The following is a 26,970-nucleotide window of genomic DNA, read 5'->3' on the forward strand; positions in this document are numbered from 1 at the left end:
TGAGAGTCAGGTTGTTTGATTTCTCCAGTGCCTTCAACACTAGAGACACAGAGACACTTCCCTGGTGTCCTGGATTGTGGACCAACCTGACTGGTCGGCTGCAGGTCTGTGTGCCTGAGACTACAGGGGCCCCACAGTCCTGTCACCCTCTCTGTTCACCCTCTACACCTTCAGATACAACAGTTGTGGGATAGATGAAAGCAGCAATGTTATGTGTTCCATGTCTGAAAAGGACTTGACACACAAATATGTCCAGGTTTTTCAACTTTATCCTTTATTCTTGGCATATTTTTTTCCTTCCTCTCGTTGACATTTTAATATTGCATAAGTAAAACATTTCAGAGGAACATCCTCTGCACAGAACAAAACAATACAGTTTACATTCAAGACATGTATGGTTAAGGCATTAGAATACATAAACAAACATACAGTAAGAGGTCTTTGTACAAAACACCAAGATGTATAACATGAAAACATACATTGGAACCTTTTGTGACATATGCTACATAACAATGAGAGCCAGTGTCACTGAAGGACGGACTCAGATAAAGTAACGTGCTCAGTGCAGTGAAAGCCGCAGGAATCAGACTCCTCGGATCTTTTGGGCTTACATTCTTCAGAAAGCTCATAGTGTAAAAATAGCAACAAACATCTCCATCTCAGAAACCTTTAATGGCCCTGAATGTACTCTGTTGCTCTTTCACCCATTTCACAAGGTCAGGGGTCAGCTCTGGTTTCCATGATGGTTCCTTCTCGTCATCAGGGGAGGCACCGTCGCTCTTAAGAAAGCTGCCGTTGCTATCAGAGTGGGTGGATCTTTTACGTCCGGAAGACTAGGGACGATGGTGACGATGCTGGTATGGGTGAGACGTTTGTGAGAGGTGTGAGTTCCTGCGAGTCCGCTTGCGAAGACGCCTCTGATGCATCAAAAACTGCAGGCGCTCCAGCTTACAGTGCAACGCTTGATTCTCCTGTGTGGATGAATGGACGGGGTGACTCTCCTCGCCTACAGGAGAGGGAAGAAATAACAACATGCTACAGAAAAATAAAGTTTTTGTTTGGTGTGCTCTGTCATGAATAATGCAATGTATCATAAGCAATTACTGTATATTTATCACAATCGTAGGTCAAAAGGTGTACAACATAACAAAAATACTGAGGATAAATCAACAGAGAAAGCAATCAAGAAATTAAAATAATGAAAACACATGTGAGTAATAAAGGGAAGGAAATGGTTGAAATTTAGACAGTAGGCTACATCATAGACTCTCACACACACAAAACACTGAGGTTCATGAATGTAGGCTTGGTAACAGTTTTCACACCTCACCCAGTGGTGGGACTAAATATGGCCTTTTATCACAGCACCAAAAGTTTGGTCAGTGTCATTTAAGCCAAGTGCAATATATAATTGCATAAGGAATGTATTATGAAAGCAATCTTCAGTACCTCCTCCAGTGTTCAAGTGTATAATATTATGTTTTCACTGTTTACAAAATACAATGGGTGAAGCTCACCTGGAGTTTTACTGAGATGCTCAGCCCTCTGGGTCACCGGTGTTTTGCTTTTAGCTTTGCTTTGCTCCTCTGCTGTGAGCAGCGGGCTGGCCGGAAGGTTTGAAGCAGGACAGTGGAGATGAGGGAGGGCGGGTGGAGCCCCCTGGTGGTGATAGGCAGTCCTGAGGAGGTCATTGAGGATCTGGAGAATGATGGCGATGCCGCTTCGAGGATGGCTGATACTGCTCTGACTGCAAGGAGCCAGAGTGCCTGATGGGAGAAGAAGAGAGCAGGGGACACTGAGAGTGGATGAAAAGAAGAACTAGTACAAACCGAGACAGTAGACATTAGAGCTGCAACGATTAGTCAATTGATCGATTAGTGGATCTATTTTAAAAGCAACTGCTTATAATCAATGAATCGTTTTAGTCATTTTTCAAGCAAAAATCCCATTGGTTCACTGGTTCCAGCTGCTCAAATGTATTGATTTGCTGCTTTTCTTTGTCATGTCGTAGTAAACTGAACATCTTTAGGTTTTGGAGTGAATACATCTCCTCAGGCTATGGGAAATTATCCATAAATCATTTTCTGGCATTTTATAAAGAAAATGACCTATCAGTTAGTTGAGAAAATAATTGGCAGATTAATCAATAATGACAATAATTGTTAGTTGCAGCCCTAGAAAAACATAACTGAGCTGTTGTTAAAGAACAGACCTCTGTGCAGTTAATTCTGTTTTAATATCCAAGGACAATCCTGCACTTTGCAGTACAGCATTTAACATTATCCTTTTGACTTGCAGTACTAATGTACAGTTCATTACTGCCTCATTGTACAGGGTATATTCAATATTTAAGATAATTAAGATTATGGTCTCTCTATTCTCCATTTCTTCTTATTGTATTTAGTGTATTTCAGTTGTTATATATTAGTTTGGATTTTTAATTGTATTTGTTTTTGCCTACCTCATTTACTTTAGTGATTTCTGTGACTTGTCTGCCGTAACACTGCGATTTCCCTTTGCAAAGTACTCGATCTCTCCATCTATCTATCTCAATTAAACAAATCAAAAACTACTGTATTCTCATTGTGTTGTTATGTTATCTTTAGGCCTCTGCAGCTCACACACTTACCAGAAAAAGTCCCAGAGAAGACGCCTGGAGAGTGGCTCACAAAACTTTCTATGACTGCTCCTGGCTGCTTGCACAGCTCTGCAGCAGATGAGGCATGAACATTTCTCTGTAAAACAAGAAGGAAAAGATGATCTCACGTTTTCACCATCCATTATGAGGAATAACAACTAGTAGAACTATTAAAAATTGGATATTTTGAACTCTAATACATAGTGGTGAAATCATGACAATGCATTGTGATTTGGATTGACTTTCGCAGTAGAATATATAAGGCTTACCTCTTTGAAGGTTGAGGCTGGCGCTGGGCTCCGGGGTCCAGGAATGGAGCCGGTGGGAGCAGGTGAACAGACTGGTATGGCTGCTTGTGGTGGACAACCAGAATGCAAAGAAGGGGTTGAAAGAATAGGACAAGATGTGTGCGTAGAGTTGAGAGGACAGGACGGATGTGGAGGTGAGTGGTGATGGCAGTTCACAGCAGAGGCAGTGGTGGATGAGTGGGAGATGGGAGCTGTTGAGTTAAAAGAAGTTCTGGGTGTTTGAGCGCTAAACAGGATCGAGGATGTAGAGTCAGAAGAGTCCGGGGCTGGAGTAGGGGTTTGGGAAGCAGGTGAGGTAGCAGATCCTGTGGTGTTGGTGGAGGACCAGGCTGAGGCAGAGTCAGGGCGGCTCATCCTGATGGCAGCGGGCAGGCCGGTTTGAAGCTCGCTGCAGCTCTCTGCTCTCAAGTGCCGGCACTGCTGCAGCTCCGCCACAGTCTGTGCAGACAGCTGGAGCTGCACATACATCATGTGGGCACCAATTCCCAGATTAATGGTCAGAGGTGAGCGCCCGGACAGGAAATCACCGATCTGCAGGATAGTCAGGAAAGAAACACACAAGAGTTTAATTTACAATCCTTAAGATTTCAGTCCCAGTTAATTTGGTGACACCCGTGGTAACGGTGATAACAGCAAGCTTTAATAATATAGCAAACACTCACTGAGCACCTGCATTGTGAGAAATACAACAGAGGAGCAAATGGTGTTTCAGTTTACAGCACAGCCACATAAACTCAAGTTGTTTTAATAAAGACAAAAGTCATCATGGATGTGTTGGACTACATGCATGCATTGTTTCGTGTGAATTCCTCCTTTTGAATGTGAATGGCTGGAATGGCGTACCCCGCCAGTAACCATGAAAACTGCTGTAGAGGGATAGGGTAATTAATTAAAGTAACACAGTGAATGACTATTGCAGAAAAAGAGCCAGACATAAACAGTATCAAAAATTGGGGGGAAAAATTGAATTATAACCTTATAACCTTTAATCCTTTTAAGTTTATAAACTTAACATCACTCTTCAAGTGAAGCATGTAGCTGTATGAGTGTGTGTGTGTGTGTGTGTGTGTGTGTGTGTGTGTAGCTGTATGACTGTCAGTAATCAAATATAGTTTGCATTTCCTTTTTTAGGTACAAGGACACGATGCAATAACGTTTGCATGTGTATACATGTTTTTCTTCAAACATCTAAGAAGGTGTGTGGTATTATTTTTCCGTAACAGCTGAATTATAGCTGTGAGATGGTGCGTTACATCCTACTCCACAAAATATGTGGAAAAAAACACTCCAGTGCATAGTCTGAATTCTTCAAGATTTTCCCCTCACCTCATTCACACATGTCTGTTTATTTAAAGCGTACAGGTAGAAAGACGTGAAACTCTTACCTCGACTTCTGTTAAACTTTCCAAAACATCCATCATAGTTTTCTCAGCTCTGGCAGTTGAGCACTGTGGCAGTAAAAAAAGAACAAAGCAGCACATGAAGTGAAGTGTGATTAAAAGTGTGCATGGAAGTAAGTGTAAATACATGTATTTTTTTTTCCCAGTGTAACATGTTCATTGGCTTACTTACTACTAATCCAGCTTCAATGACAGGAACCAGGGTCAGTTTGCTGCCATCTGCTACACCCAGGTCCAACAGTTTTCCTGCAGTCAGCTGCCTGCCACATACCCATTATATAGTCAGCATACATTAACTAAATAATACCAAGCTTCCTGATGAAGAAATATGTGTGTGATTCTACAGGGAGCACAGCATCAGTGTAAGACACAACTCACCTGTCTCTGTACAGGAGGACGATTCTGTCTGTTTGCAGTCTGAGTCTTTGGGAGATGTGTGTCCTCAGTCCCTCCACAGTCTCTCCTGCGGGGACAGTGAGCTCCACCGGGCTGCCGGTGGTCGAGGTGATGGACAAACGCATGGTGGGCTGACAGGTGGAGACCCCAGCCCTGCAGCACGCAGACCGTCCCGGGGTGAAGCTACAGAGGCCCCGCTGCTGCTGCTGCTGCTGCTGCTGCTGCTCCATTTAGCTGACTTATTACTGTGAAAGGTCCAAAGTAAAATCAGATTCTGGTCGCTAGATTGAATTGAGGCGAGATGCGACAGTATTTGACTTTTTAATTTTGCTCTTCATTCCTCAGTGGACAGTGTGAAGAGTTTCTGAACATTAAAAATGAAGGTTACAGAGCGGTTTTACCACAACAGACTGTAACAGTTCCTCTTTCTGGCTGTGACAGACGCAGCACAACTCCACCAAGCGTAAAACGCCCCAACAGTGTCAGTGTAAGCTCCGCCCACCGGAACACACAGCCAATCAGCGAGAGTCCCAACACAGGTCATTCAGTACTGTCCAATCGAAACGCCTGTTTCCTCACATGACTCCACCCTGTTTTGTGCCTCATTCACCATTCATAAATGATGCAATCCGCACAGCACTATAACAGTTTGTACAGGATGTCATTATGTCGAAATCCCCTGAGACAGGCTGTATTGTAATTTGTAATATTTTGTCAGAATTATTCACATTATTTAAAGCTTCCCAGAGATAAATCACAATATTTCTGTTCTAGTCCTATAATGACTCATAGTCTCCACCACCAACCTTGATTAGACTTTACCTCCTATGATGATCATGATAGCCCTATTACACTATAGGGGGTTTTCTCCCATGACACGATTTTATTGTGTAAAAAAATTGTGTGACATAAACCACTAACTCATCTGTATTTGGATGGCCTACAAACACAGTGTCACCTACTTTAAGTGTGAAACCTGAACTTAATGATCAGAAAACTAGTATAAGCAGTCATCCAGATTAGGCTACTAGGATACTGACACCTCGGTGAGTCCGCTCGAAAAGCTAAAAAGTCTTCTTAATTTCCTTCCTTCATATTACAAGTTATTTTTAGGTCTAAAGATAGAGGGGGTCATATGTGTCATATGTATTGACTTTTAATTACACACCTGTCAACTCCAAGGTACATTGGTGTAGCTACAAATCACGATATTCGATTCAATTCACTTTTATTTATATAGCGCCAATTCTTAACAGAAGTTATCTCATTGCACTTTTCTTCTAGAGCAGGTCTATAATAATACAATGTATCTTACATTCCTACATATTTGTGGGACATTTTAACAGCTTAAAATGTCCCAAAAATAATAATACACAAAAAGGCCTTGGAATCAAGTATTCAAATAGCTCAAAATCACTAATTTGAATTATAAAATATGTCTTTAAATTTCTAATTTCAATCTGATTAAGATAAAATTCAGTATATTTAAAGAGGGTTTAAGAATATTCTCAATCATTCCTCCTTTTTCCTTTTTAAGGTCACATGGGTGCTGAAAGTTGTCCCAGCATGCACTGGGCTGGAGGCAGGGAAAACACCCTGACCAGTGCATTTCCATGCACATGAATGGAAGCAGTATAATCTCACTGTTCAGTCATTGGGAGGAGACGTTCACAGACAGCGACTACCCTTTGTGCTCTGCAGTCCTTTTCATCCTCGGCTGTTTAGTATTCGTGTCCCACCTCCTGGTCCACAGCAGGGTCTCGGGCTGAACCTGTCACGTGATGCACAGTGGAGAGGAGCAGCTTGGAGTAAAATGACGTAGGAAGCCAGGGAGAGCAGAGAAAATGCAGCTAATATATGTCTCCTCACGGTGGCTAAAAATAGCTGCACCCACAACACCCCCACTTTATCCATCCTGCGTCACTCCACTCCCATATCACCTACCTCCCTTCTTCACCCCACCCCCGCACTCACTCCTCTCCGCACTCTCCTCAATGCAGACATGTTTGTTTCATTGTGTCTTTTCTGTCTGAAAACAACCAACCTGTGCCATGTGTGAGGAAACTATGCATCGTCTCCTTTTCTGCTCTGTTTTCCTTTGCATAGCGGTTTCAGTAGAGTATTTTCATCTCTTATTTGTTTCTTTCTCTAAGTGCTAACATGCTTCATAGATATATGCTCTAGAGATATGAGAGAGATCGCTGTCACATAAATCAAATTTAAAACTATAACTTCATCTTAATCTTCGTTGAACTTAACTGGAATTCAAAAGGATTTCTCTTCTTGGTCTTTCCTCCTTTTAAGTGACTTGATGAACTCGATGTCCCCCAGTAAGATTTTGATGGAGATCCTGTCCTCCCTGAGCCTCCCCCCGCCCTCGCTCCTCCCCAACATTTCTATGGCAGCGCGTCACTCCAACGCTTCACCAAGATGAGCGAGAAGGGAGAGCCGGCTGCTTTACATTCTTCGGGCCTCGCCGAGAACAATTCCACAGGATGTCCTGATCTCCAGAGCATGCACAGACGCAGCTCTGACGTCAACCGTCCAGGAACACACACACACACACACACACACAAACACTCCTCCACATTCCTCCTACCCCTACACGGTCTCCCCTGGTATAATTTCCCAGATGTTTCAATCTGCTGGTATGTTGCACCTTAGAATCCCTGGAATTTCAGAGATAAAACCATTTGATTATGAGGCATCAGCCCTGAATATTTCAACAAGACTCTCATTAATAGAAGGAGAAAATCATCAAATGGCTGTCACATCCTCTGAAAATACAGAAATGCATGAGTGCATTTATGGCTATACTATTTATTTTTATTGAATGTTTATTTTTATCGGGACATTTTTATGGACCAGCGCCACATACCACAGCATTTATAGACCAATGTCCGTCCCTAGTTGGGCCTTTACAAATGCACAAAACTACATACATACAAAACAGCACAAACCCCAAAAATGATGCAATAACATTACCATAAAACTCAATGACAAGCACTAGATCATTCATGACTACATGACGGATCCTTCTTTAAATTAAAAGCTGTCTCAACTTGAATTTAAAATAATCCAAATATTGGCGGTCCACATATTGATCTCCCAAATAGAGAAAGATGTCTGTCCAAATCATTCATGAATGGGCACCTTGCAGTTCCTCATACACGCCCAGAGCTACTGAGCCACAAATCCTGAGAGGTACCACCATGTCACAGAGCACCTTAGGAGTCTGATTATTTAGGCATTTATGGATGAGTTTAATATTAGCAAAATGATCAATCAATGATCTTAACGTATTTTGTTTCTTAAGAGTATGGGAGTGGTGGGATTTAATCAGCTTACTATCCAAATTTTAATTGCACGATTATATGTCACCTTTAAGGTGCTTGATTGTTGCAAAAACAAGAAGTTTCACATTAACTTGAAGCAAAACTGTGTAACTTTTCAAAGACAAATAACACATTCTTCCTCTTACAAATTAAAAGTTGAATTGTAAAACTTACCCTTGTTTGACTCAATACACTCAGGGGTTTTGCTGCTACAGCTTTACTTAGTCTGGTATGACCAGTAGCCTATGATGTCTAATGCTAAGCTTGTATTAGTAAACTGCATGTAGATGTCGCTGGATAACATACGTTACTGAGTCAGTTCACTGACTTTCTTCTTCTTCTTTTGTGCTACTGTTACACGATGTTTTAGCATTTACCATTATCTATCTGGCCACATAGGTTACATACATACAGGTTCACTTTAAATGTGAAAAGATCATGGAACACAGAAAAGTATTCGCAGCATAAAAAGGTAAACAATCTCTAATGAGTCTAAATGTAAATTTGATTTTCCAATCTTGCGCGCCATTTTAATATGTTCCTCAGATTAGGTGGGAATCTGACTTAAAGAGTTCTCTATTGATCAAAATCAATGCAGCAGAATCAGAGCAACTCTGTTATTCCACACATTCTTCTGCCTTGTTAAAACCTGGTGCCTATACTACTATGCTAGTAGCGGCTAATGTAGCCTCGTGCCGCTAGCCTCAAGCAGAGATGAGGAGGTCTGGTAAACTCCATTCTTTCTGACTCCATGCCCCTTGATTTTTTTCATTTTCAAACTCTGCAGACCCAACCAACGTCGTCACTTGAGGCAATTTATAAGACTTCACGCAGCTCCCTCTTGAGCCACAAAAGGCTTTGTACAACTTTTTTCACATATACAGTAGTATTCCCCAAGAGTCTGTAAACAGACTTTGATGTGTAAAATCTGTGGAGTTCGCCTTTAAGACCAAGATATTTTACTTCTGAAGCCTGTTCAATATTTGTCTATTAACCTTTAAATTTAACTTCTTAACTTCTCACTAGGGCTGAACCCTGTAGGAAAAGCAAACTGACAAAGTTTTCGTAATGTTGAATGTTATACGTGAGTTTTCAAACCATGTTGCAACAGCTGGATATAAACTGATGAAATAGTTCTTCTGGATACACTAAGTCATAAATCATTTATGTATAAACTGAAGAGACAAGGGCCAAGGACAGAAGCCTGAGGAATCCCTGTTTTACTCTCGAAGAAAGATGATTTCTCGTTGTTAAAAATAACACATTGTTCATGGTTACTAGGTAGAACTACACACATACACAGGCCATGCACAGACATTTACTGTGCATGCTAGAAATAATTTTTTAGTTGAATTAGTGTACATTTCAAGAATGCAAGTCAAGGTCACATCCTGGGAGTGACACTAACACTTAAATAAAAACAAGGTTTGACACTCAGTATGCTAAAAAAAGATCTGAAAAAATCTTTAAGGACTGAAAGGAAAGAGTGTTGCCATCTTTGTAAATATCAGGATAGTTTTTGGTATTCAGTGGACTACACTCTTAAGCAAGCGGAAAAGAGACTGAGGAGCTTAAAATGTCCCATAAATGTACTGGAATGTAAGATACATAGCCTGAGAAGACATGAGAGGCCATAAAAGTTTACACAGACATGGCAAAGGGAATAGCATCTCTTCTACACCTATCCAAAAAATGTGACACCTCATTCCTCCAACAGACTTCACTATGTCGGTTACCTCCAGTGAGTAATGTAGGTCATTTTGGTTGCTCTGAACTGATTCTCCCTCAAACTGGTCATGTGTGCTGTTATTTCTGTCACTCAACCAGCCAGTTTGCTAAAATTGTGGGTGAACTCAGACCCACTGTCTCCTCGCTTTCTGTTATCATGCAGGTGCAGATTAGACCTCCTGCCACTTTGCTGCTGACGCATTTTCCATTTGTGCTACTTCCTTCATTTCTACATCACACTCGAGAATGGATCCTGCAGAGGCTATGATTGCAAAAAGATTGCGTTTTTGGGATTAGAGTGTGAGTGCAAATTTCATGGAAAATGTTTGTGAGGCAAAAAACACAGGGGATAGACAAAATAATGGAAACATATGATGAAAATAACTTAAACAAACTACAGTTACACATTACAAAACTTAAATCTTCAAAGAGGCCTAAACCTGCAGGTACATCAATCTGTTAAATTATTCTATGTCGGGACATCATAATAACATTGTGCCACACACAGACACACTTCATTGATTAAGAGGAATAGTGGTCCAGAGTTGAATATAGGATTTGACAAATATTTACAAAAGGGTTTCAAGATGTTGCTACGTCGCAGGCAAAAACAAATATGATCCAAATTTGCTTTTCAGTTTTAGTAGCAAAGTTTACATTTCTGAGTTTGTTTGTTTTTTTGCTGTATTGGAACTAAACAACCTTCTTTATGTAAAAACAAAATAAATACATTACCCAATAACTCATCTCTCTCTTTCTCTCCCTCTCTCTCTCTATATATGAATAACATAGCTTTCTACAGTGTGCATTTGACAATATCACAATGAATGTGCTGCAAGATCGAAGCTATTCTTACGGTGTAAATTCTCTAATTTGGCCAACGTCTATTAAATTAAACAATTCTTTATTTAGCTCGGGATCTTCTGTGTGTCATGGAGGTCTGGACTAGATCTGACTTTAAAAAAAACAAAAAGCTGCGCAGAGCTTCCATCTTAAGTGTGTTTAACATGAGAACAACAGTGCAACGCTGCCACCAGGTGGTGAAACGAGAGATTACAAAAACGTCCACAATACCCATCTGTCTCCCTGCATCTTGTCTCGCAACAAGCAAACAGATGCAGACTCAAACTCAGCAAATGGAAAATATTAAAATATTAATCAGAATGTCTACATCAATATATATAATATATATATAATATATAAAACAGACAGGCAACCAATCAATCGCACTGTCAGCAGCTGCCATTCATGATCAACTGCTGTGAATAAGGACGAGTCTTCTCCTCCATCTCACATCATCATCACCATCATCAATGCTGGTCACGTGGTGCGTCGGGAGCGGGCGGTGGGTGTGTCTAATAGCGTGTGGTTTCATTCATAACTACAGTCTTTATTTGAAGCCCAAATTAAAGTATGCAGACGGGGCAGGCTGCCTTCGGAGCGCCGCTTCAAACGGAGTCTACAGCCGGGTGAGTCCTATCTTTGTCCCGCTCACACCAGGACCAGTTAATGGACCTACAGGCGTGCTCGAGGTGTAATGTGCTACTATTTCAATAGGCTATGCAAGATGCGGGATAGGTGACACAGCCGGCTCTAGATCATCGCAGCGTCTGATTTAATGAGAGATGTTTGACGCGCATTCAGGGACCACGGCGGAGCCCCCGTGTCCGGCACATGAAGGCTCCCGTGGCTCCCGACTAATCGTGATTTATTCCCCGCAGGCTGGGAGCAGACGACGCAGAGATGTGGGACAGCCCTGATCGGCGGGTTTTCGGAGGGGAGAGGAAGATGCTGCTGCTGCTGATGCTGAGGCTGCTGCTGCTGAGCGCCGCCGGCTGCAACGGGTCGCTGTAGTCAGCCTGCACAGACCGGAGGGAAGCTGCTTCAACACCGCCCGTATAGACCGTAAGGTACAGCACATCTGGAGACCACCATCATCCAGTCACACGTCAGGGTGATATTCAGTAAACCCCCCCCCTCCCCCACACACACACACCTCCATATACTAACCTACTGATGGAGCTTATAAGAATATAAACCAAAATCATTGCAGTCCACTGATGGAATGAACTGGAAAGTATATGGATGTCTGTCTGTCTGACCGCCTCGTCCACCTGCCTGCCTGATGTCTGTGGTTAAAGCGAGAGATAATGTGAGGATGTGACATGTCATTAGACCCTGGAAACTAACGCATGCGCGCGCGCACACACACACACACACACACACACACACACACACACACACACTTTGGATTTTTTTCTCCACCAGTCGGGGTCAGTGTTTTCAGTTTTATTCTGGTTACTAACCTTTAGTTTTAACTGACAAATCAAATGATGGCGAAGCTAACAAGTCAAGCTGGTGAACGTCATTAGCCTAATTAATATTAATTACAGCCTGCATTTTCAGCATATAATCAAAATGTATAGGGGCGGTATAAGGCCATTTTATAATAATTATCATAATAAGAATATTAATAAGACCAAGACAAATAATGTAGTCTACATCTTTAAGTGTGCTCAAAATTAGAATAGAAGGAATAGGAAAAAAGTTACTATGAATGAATGAATGCATAATTAAATTATATAAATAATTCAATTTGACTAAATAATATATTTTTTGATTATTATAATCATCATAATAATGTAACAAAAAATACAGTCCATAAAGCCATTATTCTCAAAATCAGTATAATGATAATAATTAAAAACCCTTCACATGCACTTTATTTCCCCTTAAATAGCCTTAATGGTGGAAAAAATCACGTTATTCCACACTGTCTGACAGTAAAACATATATTGTGCATTACATACAGCTATATGATGTTTACACTGAGTGAAATATTCAAGCCTCTGTGTTTTTATGGCTGCACCTTTTAATCAAATGAAAATATTCTAGATGTCTAGTGCATCATTTTGTCCCCCAAATTCAGCCTGATATATCTGGTGTCTTTGGAAACGTTTGGGACCTGCATTTGAATTTAAAATAAAGTTATATGTGGGTTTGAACACTGTTTGTCTTCACAGCATGAGTTTATCATGACTGACCCACCGTGGATTAACACAACAACATATTTCATGTCAGAAATGCATTTAGAAAACCACTGTGGCTGTGTTTGGACTGAAAGTATTAATTGCAAGTTCATTGCTGTAACAAAAGGTGAGTGGATTTGTGTGACTGAAAGAAGGCGTTGGACTGATTTTGATTGTCTGTCCAGATATGGTGATGGGCAAAATAGTCAATAACTCATTGGAATTGATGAATGAATGAATGTTTACCTGTTAACCAGGTGTGATTCTGACAGACAGGTTAGTTAATATAGGCTTAGTGGTTTCAGTAGGCTGAAATAAGAAAGAAAAGGGAAATGTAAGAATGCCAGCAAGGACATTTTTAAGACCTTGACCAATCTAGTGCACATGACTATGTCAATCGGCAAAGAGGAGACACCACATCTGTCCCGAGGGAGACGAAAAAATCTGGCAGAATCTTGTCTGAAATCACAGTGTTTTCTTTAAAAAAAAAAATTAAATTCGGGTAACACTGTCTCCCTGTTTATCATGTATCATCAGTATATAAACATGCAACTGTAGCTCATCCCTGTGGGCACCCATAAGTGGAGGCTGCTGTATAAACAGATAATGAATGATAATACAGTAAAACACAGCTGTAATAATAATACAAAATATGTCTTCATAGGATAAGTTATAATTGTTGATAAATACCATACATGAATAAACAGTGCGTTAAACAATTTTTTACATGTTTATATACTGTTTAGAAATACTAAATAGGAGGTGGTTAAAGGAAAGTGTCCAAAATTCAGCATAAATCTGTATGTACGTATGTGTGTGGTTCTCTCTTGTTGGTGTGTTCTTGCTATTCAGAGCTTCGTCCTCACCGTAGTTACCTTGAGCTGTTCGTATGTATGAGATATTACATAAAATATGACTCTCACATGGTGAGGGAATGTGCCGCAGCATTACCAGTATGTGTAAGGAATGCAATCGTGGACTGATGTTACACAAGCTGCACGGCCTTTCTCTTTCTCTTCTCTTTCTGCCTCACAGAGTCTAATTTTACAGACTGTAAGACCGAGAGGAGAGTTTATTGTAAAGGATTCTTGGTTATTGAGTTGTAATAGTCCATCTTCAGTGGATGTCAGTAAATCTTTGGACACAGCACTCAGTGGTGTAAAGCCCCTTTAACATATGTACATATGTACATACATACGTACATATATTAAAAGGGCTTTACACTAATTTTACACAAGACGATGAGTTTACTCGTCATGAGGAGTTCTGTTCAGCCAGTGAACAGTTGTACAATGTTTTCTGTTGTTCTGGGGAGGGATTTCTAAATAAAAGAAAATAACCCTAGTGATGCCGTCAGCGTTATCCTTGCTTTGGATTGATGACATCATCATTAGACACTGGGATTGTGGAGTTTAAAAGACATGGGCAGTGGTGGAGCCTAACTAAGTACATTTACTCAATTACTGTACTTAAGTACAAATTTGAGGTACTTGTACTTTACTTGAGTCTTTTCTTTTCATACCACTTTATACTTTTAGGCCTCTACAATTCAGAGGGAAATATTGTTGGCTACTTTTTACTTCACTACATTTATTTGACAGCTTTAGTCACTAGTTGCTTTACAAATTAAGATTTTTGCATACAAAACAGATGAAGAAGTACAGCTGAAACGATTAGTCGATTAATCAATTGACAGAAAGTCATTTTTCATGTAAAGCTTCTAAAATGTGAGAATTTGAATTATTTTAATAATTTCAATTTATGTTTTGTACTATTGGTTGGACAGAACAAGCATTGTGAAGGTGTCACTTTGCATTTATCACTATTTTTACAAACCAAAACATCAATTGATTAATAGAGAAAATAATCAGCAGATGAATCCAAAATGCAAATAATCATTAGTCAGTCCTATACAAAATAACTACAAATCAAATGTAAAATCCTGCTTTTAAATCAGTGCATGAGTAATAATAATCTAATGTGCCTATATAGCTAATATAATAGATACTGTATATAGTACTTTTACTTAAGTAAAGGACCTGAATACCAAACACACGTTTGGTCGTGTGTGTGTGTGTGTGTGTGTGTGTGTGTGTGTGCGGGCTATCTGTTCGCAGCTAATCTCGCATACTGCTGGACCCATCAGCAGAATATTTTTTGTGCACATTTATGGCTCAAGGACCTCTTGTGTTTGCGGTGATTCACAGTTATTTCATTGACTGCTCTGTTTGATACCTCTATTGACTGCACTCCTCTTAACCGGGCGCAAGTGATCAACAACTGCTTCAGTTGGTTTCGCTGCGGACAACGTACGAGGCGGTCACGTTAGTGTTGGCGGATTCTTTTGTTGGCATTTTCACTTTGAAATTAACATTGTACATCGCTGGTGTTGTGGAATTGTCCGAGGTTTGTCTCCATGTCTCCTGTCTGCTCTGGTTACACCTTGATAATGTAACCTGCATACTGTCTCCCCTTCATTCCACTGCTCTCATGCATACAGGCTGGACACACTGCCTGCCTGCACTCCCTGTTCCCAGCCCACATGTCCCCGGACCAGCGTGATATCATGGGATGGCCTATAAACAGCACGCCACTTTTAATGACATTTCGAGTGTCATGTCTACAGATTTTAAGCTTTTCGCGTGTCATTTAACGTCGTTAGAGATAACGCATTTTATGAGTTTTGGACATGCATTTTGTGATGTAATCTGATTCCTCTTGTAATCAGATTACCAAAGTAATGAGATTACATTTATAATATAAAAATTCTTTTAAAATTAAATTCTACTTTAAAAAGCAGGCATAATTTTAGCAATTAGATTAGGGAATTTACAAAGTAATCTACAAGAGTAATCTGTTTACCGAAGTAATCTGATTACTATCAAATGACACGCCGTTTCTGCACAATATAGGTCAGTAGAGACTAAATGGCATAAAATGACATGCGAAAAGCAAAAAAGGCGTTGTGAACACGTGAAATGACTTAAGACATTGACGTGTGGCCATTTGGTAATGCCAGGCCTGGTGGAGATAGATCTGCACTCTATTGAACGCACTTTTCTTTAATACTGTTTGTTAACGTCATGTGTTAAGTTATATTTTCTGTAAATTAGTCTAAATGCTGTTTCATATAATTATTTATATGGAGTACTTGTTGAAGAAAACTGGAGGAGAAATGCCAAATGATTTTATTTGAACTGTAACATTTAAAGCTAGTGCATTAATACACATTTGGTACTCTAATGATCACAACATGTCACCAGGCGCAACAGTGTGGCTCATTGATCTGTTTTTAATAGTTTTTAAACAGCAATAGAGGTCTATGACACAGAAGACCAAGCTACGCCAGGCTTTGGCTACACAAACAACACTTGCTAGTTGGATCAGTTAATTGTTGGATTTGGTCTTTTCACTGGATTTATTCCCCTTATTGTTTAAATCCTCTGCACTTTGACTTTTCTGCATAAAATAACAGAAATTGTATTATTGTCTCGAAAGAAGCAGCAGCTCTGTCTGACTTCACTCTCTCCATCCTCTGCAGGGTTCACTCACGCTGACCTGGACCATGAGCAATGATTTGCCTGTTCTGACAAGTCTGACTGAGAACTCCACTGTGAGTACTGCTGTGTCCACCCCTCCACCCACTCTTTCTAACACCACCAACACATACCCCCCCCCCCCCGACTTGCTGCTGTTAGATTGAACTTGTGATTGAAGTTGACACAGATTGATTGATGTTTTGTTTTACATACCTTTACCATTACATTGAAAGCAGTCACCATAAAATCAGCTGTTTGTGCTCTTTATCACACACCCCTCTGTTTTCTAATACACCTCCGTTAGTCGATCGACAGAAAATTAATCTGCAACTATTTTGCTAATCGATTAACTTCAGTAATCAGTAAACTTCAGTAAAATCTGAAAACTTCAGTTTCAGTAATTTGTCTATCAAAATGTCAAACATTCTCTGGTTGCTGCTTCTCCAGTTGTGAGGATATGCTGATTTTCTTTGTCATATGTCGCTGTAAACTGAATATTATACGGTTTTGGACTGATTGTTGGACGAAAAAACAACTTATAAAGGGAATTTTAACCCTAGTGTCTGTACATTCAGACAGCAGCAGGCTTTGGGGTTTTTGCTGTAATGACCTTGATGCTGCTCCTGTTAAGATCATCATCATCTAAAGGTCAGCCTGTGCTGTGTGAGGAGCTTCTTCACTCCGTGGTTTCCTTCAGAGCTGCGCACAATGACAACCTTTAACATTTTCATATATTATATAACGCTAAATGTTGCAATAGATGAATATTCCATTTGTGGCGGTGAAAAGAGCCCCATTATTTTCACTCTCTTTTGAAACTGACATCGGAAGAAGAGCCAGGAAAGTCTGGTGTGGGGATTGCTCATGTGTGTCTGCATCCTCCTCCTCCGCCTCCCCCGATTTCCATTTTTAGCATACAGAGGCCTCATTTCCCCCTCATTGAGAAGAGCTGGGAAATTGAATTAAGGGTCTCACTGATGTTTCGATTAGCATCCCCAGGCTCACTCAGCCAAGACTGAGAGTATTAATCAGAGAGAGTAGAGAAGAGGGCAGTTATGCTGTCTGTCTGTCTGTGTGTGTGTGTGTGTGTGTGTGTGTGTGTGTGTGTGTGTGTGTGTGTGTGTGTGTGTGTGTGTGTTAGCAGGCAGGATGCATATGAGTGTGTGGATAAGAATCACTGGGAGGAGGCCGGGACTTAAGAAAGTCTTTCAGTGTTAATTCCACTCTGTATTAAATATTATGGCACTTATCTGACAGTGTAATGCGACAAAGAGATTCCTCATTGCTGCAAAGCTCAAAGGGAGAAGAATCAATTACTGTCCCAGCAGGACTAATGCAGCCGCTGAGCTCGCAACAAAACATGGCAACACAGATATGTAAGCTTCTGCCTTATTGTGCTATTAAAGGAATGAGTTATGGGCACTTGCAAAGCCATTTGAATAAAAGCAATAGAAATTACATTGATGTTGTGCAACCCAAACAATACAGTGAATACCAGGGTTCAGCCAATGTTGGTTTTGAAGGATGATATTTGTAGTTTAATTTTTAAATTTTCTTATTCTTGTCAGCAAGGAAAAGCATATTTCTATGTATATCTTTTTTATGTTTTGTTGATCAGTGTGCACGTGTGAGTGTTGTGGTTTTATGGCTTGGTGAGGTGGGAAAAGGGGTATAGGATCACTGCACAGAGCATTTTTGGTTTGGTATTTGGCTAGTTAATGCCACTCATGTCATTGTCACTTGTCTCTAAAATATCTAGAAGCAGTTAGAAGAAGAAGACAGAAACCAGGGGACAGCCTGGTCCCATTCACAGCTGGTAACAGGCTTCTCTTGAGACAGATGGCTATTTCCATGAAGATCACTGTGTGTAAACTCTTTGAACTATTCATCCCAGGATAGCCTTGGGGAAGCTTTCTTGAACTTACATGTGAATTAAATTTACCAGACAGAGATATTACATTGTCATAGGTGTTGAAGGGATTAGCCAAATAGGCCACTGGCAGATTGGATCAGATTGTATTGTTAATTAGCCTGTCTGGGAGGCTTTCCTGAGTTCTATTCACCTTTTGTTGTCACTCAGACCTTTTGATTAGCCCAGCCCACAACCTATTGTTTTAGGCTGCTCTTGTTGTAATGGTATAAAACCTTGCTCTGAATGGCCCTGTTTACACCTGGCATTTACATGCATCCTGGGTGATCCGACGCATTGCGATCTGATTGCTGAGACCTCATTCGTAGGTGGTCTGGATCGCATGTGGCCACATTCTTTTAGCTGTGTGTACGCAAACGTGTTCTGGGCCACACTGAAGGACCGCCTACTTAACTGACATCCTCTGCGTGGAGTACACACGAAACACACTGTCTGATGTCCTCCGGCTAGTGGTCCTATTAACCCTGACTGACTCTGCCTGGACTGGGAGCTCAGAGCACCAGGGCAGTGTTGCTGTTTACACTTAAAGAATAATAAAACTTTATTTGAGCTTTAATGCTAATGGGACCGCCAGCTGCAAGGCTAACTGAGCTAACTAGCTAATGGCAGTTACAGTTAGCAGCAGTTAGCGGTTACTTTAGCAAAGTAAAGCTATCTGTCCATCAGGAAAATCCGTAAATCACAGAGAGTTGAGGCAGAGCAGCTGAAGGACATCAGAGGGGAAACCAGAAAATATAAAATATGATCCAGTTTCATCAAAATCAGTGAATAAAGTAATAAAGTTGTGTTTTTGTACAGTATTCAGTGAGGCCTGGACCCCCAAAACACAACCTAATTCTTATCTCATTTGTGGTCTGCTAAACAGTAAATTCATCAAATTCAGGTTAAAAACAACACATTTGGTCTTTGCAAACGGAAATGATGTACATGTTTATTTGCATGTAGAGCGGGGAAGTGAGATACGATCACAAGTGGTCACTTAAGACGCATGTGGAGACGTATTCTAATGCCAGGTGTGAACTGACATACTTGTGATTGGCTCACCCAAGACGCATGTTAATGCCAAGGTGTAAACAGGGCTAATGTCAATCTGCAGAAGTTTCCTTCAACAAAAGATTTCTTCGATAAGGCTAAATTACATTCTGTCATTTGGTAAAACCTCCTGAAAGAAATTGTCGTCTACATACATCAATTATTCAGTACATGACATAAACTGAGCTCTGGGATCCAGTGGTAAAAGTAGAAATTAGACAGTAGCTTATGTCCTGCATTCAGAACTTTTGCTTGAAGCTGTACTAATGAATGTTTTTATTTATATTAATAATGGATTAAATGCTTTTGTGTAATGTAAAAAGAGCGTAATGATGACCCCACAGAGAATTATCACCGACTTTACTACCTGCTCAGCACCAAATGCTAATGGTAAGAGACAAAGTTAGCGACTAGCATAGTGGAGCATGTAGCAGATAAAGCAACAGCAATCTAAAAGGAGAGTGAATATCGGACTCACATCCACCAGGTCACTAAAGACACAATTCCAATATATTACATTATATGTTTTAATATCTGATTATTATTATTACTAATGCATTGACATGTAAGCAGGATTTTAATGTTGGAGCTGTAGCTCATTTTAACTGCTATATATCGTTCATATTTTATAAAAGTGATTAGATGTTTTGTATGTAAAAACGTAATCGGTGGCAAGTAGTAATTATAGCTGTCAAATGCAGTCAAAGGTACAATACAGTATTTTCCTCTGAAATTTAGTTTTTGATGTGATTTTATTTATTTATTGATCTACAAAACACGTCAATCCAAGGGAAAACATGATAAAGTGAGAACACTTATCTCCAACATTGTCCTAAGATGTTTAAAGTGAAGCAGAAGTATACAGCAGCATAAATTGAAAATACTCAGGTACTTCAAAATTGTAGTCAAGCACAGTCCTAACCTCTTTTCTTGGCTGCTCTTCATTAGGATGTGCCTGTGTCGGCGGGCCAGGTGGAGAACTATGTGCTGCTGCTGGTGCTGCTGAGTGTTTTTGCCGGTGGGATGCTGGTCTTGCTCTCTCTGCTGCTCCTCTTCTGCCACCGCTGCTGCATGGGTGGACGACGCTACTCAAGGTGGGTGTGCCCTGCTGAGTGACACACTGTGTGGGACTGGCAGGACTGGCTTGTCCGCAAACACACAGGGATTACAGGAGCCAACGTTATTGTGACAGCAGTGGATTAAAGCTTTATTGAATATGAAATTGAAAGCTGTGATGTGACGAGGCGTTTTTGTTCCTGTGAAAAACCACAAAGAGTAAAACTAATTTCCCCATTTCAGAGCCAGCGATGACCTTGAGAAGACAAACACCACCTATGCTGAGGATTCTCAGCCCACCCAAGGTCAGAGCTGTGTTTTTTTGTTTGTTTTTTGAAGTTCATATGTACATGTATTCTTGACCACTGTCGTCACTAACGCCATTATTTCTCTCCCTCGGTTTGTTCTTCTCCTCTTTGTCACTCAGAGATCACCATTCATCTGGATGAATCAGATGCTCTCTCAGCTTCAAGCTGTCACGATGGAGAGTCAGAGCGATTTGTCTCCACTGGGTCCACTGGCCGCAGAGTCTCCTTCAATGAATCTGCACTTTACGAACAGGAGAAGACGACTCAGGACAAAGGACGCAGGTACTGTTCAACTGAGCTAAGGTGAATTTTTACATTATTATTTGGATAAGCTGTTGATGGAATTAGATTAGATGATTCAACCTCTTTCTCAGGTATACTCTGACTGAGGGAGACTTCCACCACCTGAAAAAGGCCCGGCTGACTCACCTTCACCTTGCTCCGGCCCCGTGTGACCTGAAGATCCTCACCATCATGGAGTGTGACTCAACAGAGAGCAGCACCGTCAACATCAGTGAGACTGCAGCTCCCAAACTGCCCCTCACCATCTACCAGGTAACTTGACACTGGGTGTGATTTATCTCACAAATCTTACCAAATCAGGTTTGTTTTCTTGCCTCTAACCTGCGTTGATTTCTCTCTCCAGCCCACTGAGAGGAGAGTCACCGACTGGATGGGACAGAGCATCAGTGGTGGTCTGCCAGGAGACCCGCACCACTCCACCATCCTGGACCAGGGCCCCAAACAGGCCTCATCAGCAATGAAAACACAGCACACACGGTCCCAGACAGTGAGTTTCACCTTTTTCCACTTTGTATTGAGAGTTATAAAATGATCATTACTTTCATAGCCACACTAGCATCATGGCTCTTTGGATGGCAATGTTTGTCTGTTGGTCGGTCCAGACTGAAATATCTCATCATCTATCGTCTCTCTCGCTCTCTGTTTAGAGACAACTGACAAATATGTGGGATAAGTACGTAATTTAAAAAACACATCCCCGTTTATCACTTCCTCAACATTTTTGCTCTCAGCCAAACCAATATTTTCATCTTGGGGTCTTGCTACTAATGAGACAGCAACATTTAAGGGTCAGTGAGAAAAGTTTAAATCATAGCTGACATTTTTATCATGTTTTTATTTCCTGCTGAAACATTTTTGTTTAGATGAAAAGAATACATTTCCTCAGAAACTGCAAACCACTAATTGTTTTTTTGCAGCAAAATTGTAAACTGCATTCACACTGTTTGGCCAGAAATACATTTGCACGGATAGATTCTTCAGTCCGGATTGATCCACTTGTATCACACATAAACAGAGCTGTGAAAAGCAGCTGCAACAGGCTCAAACCTACTGATGCACTGTGACATCAGTCATCACTGCAACTGAGTGACAATATGACAAACTGCTGTCCCCTGAGGGCTTTGCCTCTGCCCGTCACGATTCATCTCAGCTCGTCTGCCTCAACCCTTCCCTAATGTCTCATCACCTCCCTCCCTCCATCCTCCTCTCTTTTCATCTCTTCTGTCAGATGGAGGCTGTCGGGGACAGGGGAGAGGCTGAGAGCGAAAGGGGGATGAGAGGAGAGTTGACTCAAGCTCCAGGCCAGACTTCAGTTCTACATTTCTTCTCTAAACTGCGGCGCCATGCCAGTTTGGAGGGGGCAGGGCCTTACTTCAGGAGGTGGAAGTTTGACAGCAGTCACCGGGCTGCCAGCCTGGATGCCAAAGGTTTGAATAAATGTCATAAATGGATGCATAAGCTTAGATTTGTGGATGATAACTTAAGAGAAATAATAGCATTATAAAATTAATTATAAAAAAACTCTGCAAGTGAAAAGGTGAAAAACATCAAGCAGTTTCATGTGAATTTCTACCAGGATCCCCCAAGAGAAGGCCCTTCCAGAGACAGAGAGCAGCAAGTGAAACCACTGATCACACCGAAGACGACTCTTCTCTCCGAGATGAGGTCATTGAATCTTTCCCACACACTCCCATCCAGACGACCAGTGGCCTCCAGTCCCTCTCTGCAGAGTCTTTGTCTCACCCCGCCACTGCACCCTCGTCCTCAGTCTTTCTCAGCAGGTACATCCCGTCACATAATCCCATGACTTGCACCATGAAATTCCAAGAATTGTTGATTAACTGACTGTTCTCCATCTGAGCAGGTTAAACCTGGAGGCCATGGTGGAGGTAGGTGGTAGCAGCAGCAGCACCAGAAGAGAGGATCTCCGTTCGCCAACAAATAATTGTTGTGCCCAGAGGCAAGAGGAGGCCACAGCCAATGGAACAGGGGTAGAAAAAGAAACAAAGTTCAGCGCAGTTACAAGAACAGAAGCAACACGAGTCAAGCTAGAATCGGTAGAAGATGATGACTTAAATGGGGCACAACATGAAGCTGCCATACAGGAAAGTTTTGAAGACATGTTAAGGAAAAGTAAAGACACAAAGACAGATGGCATGACATCAGATGTGAGGAAACAGAGTGAGGCAGAGGTAGATGACGGAGACGAGGTGGGGTTGGGAGCTGAGGCCAGACAAAGGGCCAACTCAGGCTCATCTCTTTCCTTCATGATTCGCCAGGAGAGCTCGGAGGCTCCTCCTTCCCTGTACAGAGACATTTGGAGCTTGCGAGCCTCTCTGGAGCAATACGCCTCCTCAGACCAGAGTAGCACGGATCGGGAGTCCACCCGTAGTGATGCCGACAGCGTCTCATCCCTCGGTGGTGCAGGAGCCCGCTCTGGCCTGGACAGCTGCTTGTCCCAAGATCTGGACGATGAGCCTGAAGGAGAAGGGGAGGGAGAGGTGTCAGAGGGAGGAATCAGAGGGGCGTCAGGTGGGGACAGTGAGATGGGAAGTGGAGCTGGAGGAGAGGGTGAGGCAGGGAACCGTAAGCTCCTCCAGATGGACAGTGGTTATGCCTCCATTGAAGCACCATCCAGGGCCCCTGAGGAAATGCGGCTTTTTGGGACCCCTGGAGCTCCTCGAGGGAAGACGGCGTCCGAGAGAAGGTTGTTCTTCACCAGCTCTGGGAGAAAAGGTTCAGTGTGTGAGAGCATCGAGGCCAAGCTGTTTCAGGAGGAGCTGGAGGATGAGATGGCAGACAGCACAGAGACAGGGGAGAAACTTGAGAGATCTCAAACTGGCAGCCAGTCTCTTACCCTTCAAGAACCATATCAACTTCTGAAATCCCTTCATCCTCAGAAACCTCCAGAATCACAATCACAGCTGATGTCTCCGCTGATGAAGACAATCCCACAGCCCTCTAGTCCTCACCAACCTCGTCTCCGCCGCCGTGATTATAGCATTGATGAGAAGACAGACGCTCTTTTCAATGAGTTCCTCCGTCATGATCCGCGGTTCGACCAGCAGGATTCTCCGCTGCGCTCCAGGCACCGATCCAGAGTTCACCTCCGGAAACAGTGGCAGAGACACAAGCAATACAGCGACCCAGGGTCAGGCGCTGGGGGTAGGTACTCCCCATCTTTGGAGAGGCAGAGGTTCACTCCGCTGCGGAGAGGTGACAGTGCCGGTTACCCTCTGGACACCAGGTATCACAGCACACTCTCACGCATTGCGAGTGCTGCAGATGAAGAAGCCAGTGAGGTTGCCGCTTGCGAGGAAGCGGCCAAAGCGAGCAAAGAGAGCAAAGATCCATCAAGTGAAGGAACTACGGGGGATGCCGCAGAAAATACAGCCAACACAACCTCTGAGGGCACTGACACAACAAAGAGTTGTGCAGAGTCGACTGGTGAGGGTGATGGCAGCCAAGTTTCCTCAAAAAAGGACACAGAAAGCACAACTAGCCAGTCTTTGATCACTGTGACTGCACAGAAGAGCTACATGGATCCAAGAGTCGACAACAGAAACAACAACAGTAGTCAAGCTATTCTGTCAGAGAGCAGCCTGACAGACAAGCTGGTCGTGTCAGTGGAAGAGAGGCTCTATGGCGGCCTGCGGCGTGCAGAAAAGCTCGGACAGGGAGGAACGGAGCGTGTGTTTACCGTGTCTCACACAGCCTCACCTGGCTTCAGTCCCATATAAGCTGTCAACAATCCCATCTTTTTCATCAACTTTATTTCAAATCCATTGTCTATAGACGACAGACTTGAACAAAATGGTCTATAGCACTTCAAACATCATGTGTTACTTGGTCAATCTGTGTCCCTTACATTTGGACAAATCTTCAAAATAAACATGGTCTGGTAACCGATGCATCAAAACACAGATATATTCTAAAGGACAGAAGTACCTTCTTGATGCCCAGTCTTTTCCAGTATTTAATTTCAGACCTTAATTTCCACTGTGACGCCATGTGACATGTGATACCCCTTTTTTATTGGCAATCGTTCTTAAAATAAATGCATTAATCACATAGCTTTGAAAATATAGACCTATCTTTAGAAAAAATTAATATTTTCAGACTTAACTGTGAATTTTGAGCATGCTACTGTATGTCCAAACAATGTGTATGTGAATACTGTACAGTTTTAACTTTAAAACAAAAAGCACTTTGATGGGAAGAAAGATAATGATGGAGTTTCTGTCACCCATTTCTCTCATTTTAAAACCATATCCTCCTCAAGTGTCCTTCTTGTCTCGATCAGCGTGAGGGTAAATGTCTCCATGAAAGCTTGTGGTTTCTGTATTTGGCGATAGGAAAAACACTGTTAAAAAAAACATACATAATTCTTCAGCGCTTGCAGCCCTCTCTCATAAACCATATCAGCAGATCTTGGGAATACACACACTATATCGTAAAGGTAAAAACAGATGGTATACTATACAGCCAACACAGTGCTCAAAAATGTGTGATTCAAGAATTTTTATTCTCGTATGTCATCTATTTTTATAGGATTTTTGTTCATCATGTGTCCCTGGTATTCATCATAATTAAGGAGGTGGTATCCAGGAGCTTCCGTGGGCTAGAGTGGCGTGTTATATCACTGCTGGGACTCTGCTGAGGGGGAGACTGACAGATGATACTTTAAGTGACTGACGCAGGAGCCTTGCAGGCTTTTAGACAGATGCTCCAGTGACAGAGCATTAAAGCTGTGAAAGTGGAGGTGGAAACTGAATAGCAATGGCATTGTCTGCTCCCACATCCCAGCAGTAGGGGATACACTCACTCTGTATTACTAAATACAAGTTAAGTCTGGTGATATTCTGTATTTATTTTGCCACCATGAAAAAGACCACAACTATTAGTACAAGTATATACTGTATTTGTGACCCATTTCTAAAGAACTGTCTACAGTAGGAAGTAATGGGCTTGAGGGCTGAGAACCACAGACCTTATTGGGTTGGGATTTGTTGACATTAAGAAAATTATAGAATATTACCAGCTTTAACCTTTAAGTAATACTCTGCAGATATCTGTTGAACATGTTTAAAATCTGACAATCTCACAGGTTGAACAGTTATCTTTCCACTCTCTCTTCCAGTATGGATGTAAAATGTAATTAGTTCTGCATTCATGTCAAACTGTATCTCTTCAACATGAGAGCATTGCTGCATGTTATAATGTGTGATGAAGACAGTCACCTGGGAAACTGCAATGATAGGTAGAGCTTGTTCCTTTTTCCTTTCACAGACTTAGAGTTTGAGCTACAGTACATGTATCGTATGAAACCCATGTCTTTGTCCCCATTCATGATGAACCATCTGCTTTATTGTAAAATGAGTAGTGCAGAAAATTGTCTTGCAGCCTTGACAAAGGCTCAATAGACCTTGTGGGACCAAATGAAGCACATACAATGCATCCGGTTAAGTAGTCACAGCGCTTCACTTTATCCACATTTTGTTATGTTACAGCCTTATTCCGAAGTGGATTAAATTCATTATTTTCCTCAAAAATTCTACAAACAATACCCCATAATGACAACATGAAGGTAGTTTGTTTGAAATCTTTGCAAATTTATTAAAAATAAAAAACGAAAAATAAATTAAAAAAATCACGTACATAAAGTATTCACAGCCTTTATTCAATATTTTGTTGAATCACCATTGGCACCAGTTACAGCCTCAAGCCTTTGAGTATGATGCTACATGCTTGGCACACCTATTTTTAGGCAGTTTCTCCCATTCTTCTTTGCAGGACCTCTCAAGTGCCATCAGGTTGGATGGCAAGTGTCGGTGCACAGCCATATTCACATCTCTCCAGAGATGTTCAATCGGGTTCAAGTCTGGGCTCCGGCAGGGCCACTTGAAGACATTCAGAGTTGTCCCGTAGCCACTCCTTTGTTATCTTGGCTGTGTGCTTAGGAAGATGA

The 26,970-nt window shown here is 41.7% G+C and overlaps 2 protein-coding genes across 9 annotated transcripts; one reads left to right on the forward strand and one right to left on the reverse strand.

Annotated features, from left to right (window-relative positions):
- Nucleotides 1–251: 251 nt before the first annotated feature.
- On the reverse strand, nucleotides 252–20,393 carry LOC122886798 (midnolin-like). 5 transcript variants are annotated; one of them, XM_044219433.1, is made up of 9 exons: nucleotides 20,258–20,376; nucleotides 6,428–6,513; nucleotides 4,725–4,987; nucleotides 4,519–4,606; nucleotides 4,332–4,394; nucleotides 2,908–3,477; nucleotides 2,630–2,735; nucleotides 1,518–1,766; nucleotides 252–1,006 (listed from the first exon to the last, which is right to left on the reverse strand). In XM_044219433.1, the coding sequence occupies exons 3-9, from the start codon at nucleotides 4,970–4,972 to the stop codon at nucleotides 834–836; spliced, it is 1,497 nt and encodes a 498-aa protein (XP_044075368.1). In that variant the 5' UTR covers nucleotides 4,973–4,987; nucleotides 6,428–6,513; nucleotides 20,258–20,376; the 3' UTR covers nucleotides 252–833. The 5 variants fall into 5 exon arrangements, with proteins under 5 accessions (XP_044075368.1, XP_044075366.1, XP_044075365.1 ...); XM_044219431.1 differs by lacking the exon at nucleotides 20,258–20,376 and adding an exon at nucleotides 7,002–7,135; XM_044219430.1 differs by lacking the exon at nucleotides 20,258–20,376 and adding an exon at nucleotides 6,787–7,107.
- LOC122886797 lies at nucleotides 11,118–25,288 on the forward strand. 4 transcript variants are annotated; one of them, XM_044219425.1, is made up of 12 exons: nucleotides 11,118–11,274; nucleotides 11,527–11,715; nucleotides 16,376–16,447; nucleotides 18,133–18,189; nucleotides 20,284–20,429; nucleotides 20,635–20,696; nucleotides 20,819–20,981; nucleotides 21,074–21,254; nucleotides 21,346–21,489; nucleotides 22,231–22,429; nucleotides 22,579–22,783; nucleotides 22,867–25,288. In XM_044219425.1, exons 3-12 carry the CDS (start codon nucleotides 16,400–16,402, stop codon nucleotides 24,740–24,742), a joined length of 3,081 nt encoding a protein of 1,026 aa, XP_044075360.1. In that variant the 5' UTR covers nucleotides 11,118–11,274; nucleotides 11,527–11,715; nucleotides 16,376–16,399; the 3' UTR covers nucleotides 24,743–25,288. The 4 variants fall into 4 exon arrangements, with proteins under 4 accessions (XP_044075360.1, XP_044075361.1, XP_044075362.1 ...); XM_044219426.1 differs by having other exon boundaries at nucleotides 11,527–11,710; XM_044219427.1 differs by lacking the exon at nucleotides 18,133–18,189.
- Nucleotides 25,289–26,970: the final 1,682 nt, after the last annotated feature.

The sequence above is a fragment of the Siniperca chuatsi genome, linkage group LG13, assembly GCF_020085105.1.
Source record: "Siniperca chuatsi isolate FFG_IHB_CAS linkage group LG13, ASM2008510v1, whole genome shotgun sequence".
NCBI lineage: Eukaryota > Metazoa > Chordata > Actinopteri > Centrarchiformes > Sinipercidae > Siniperca > Siniperca chuatsi.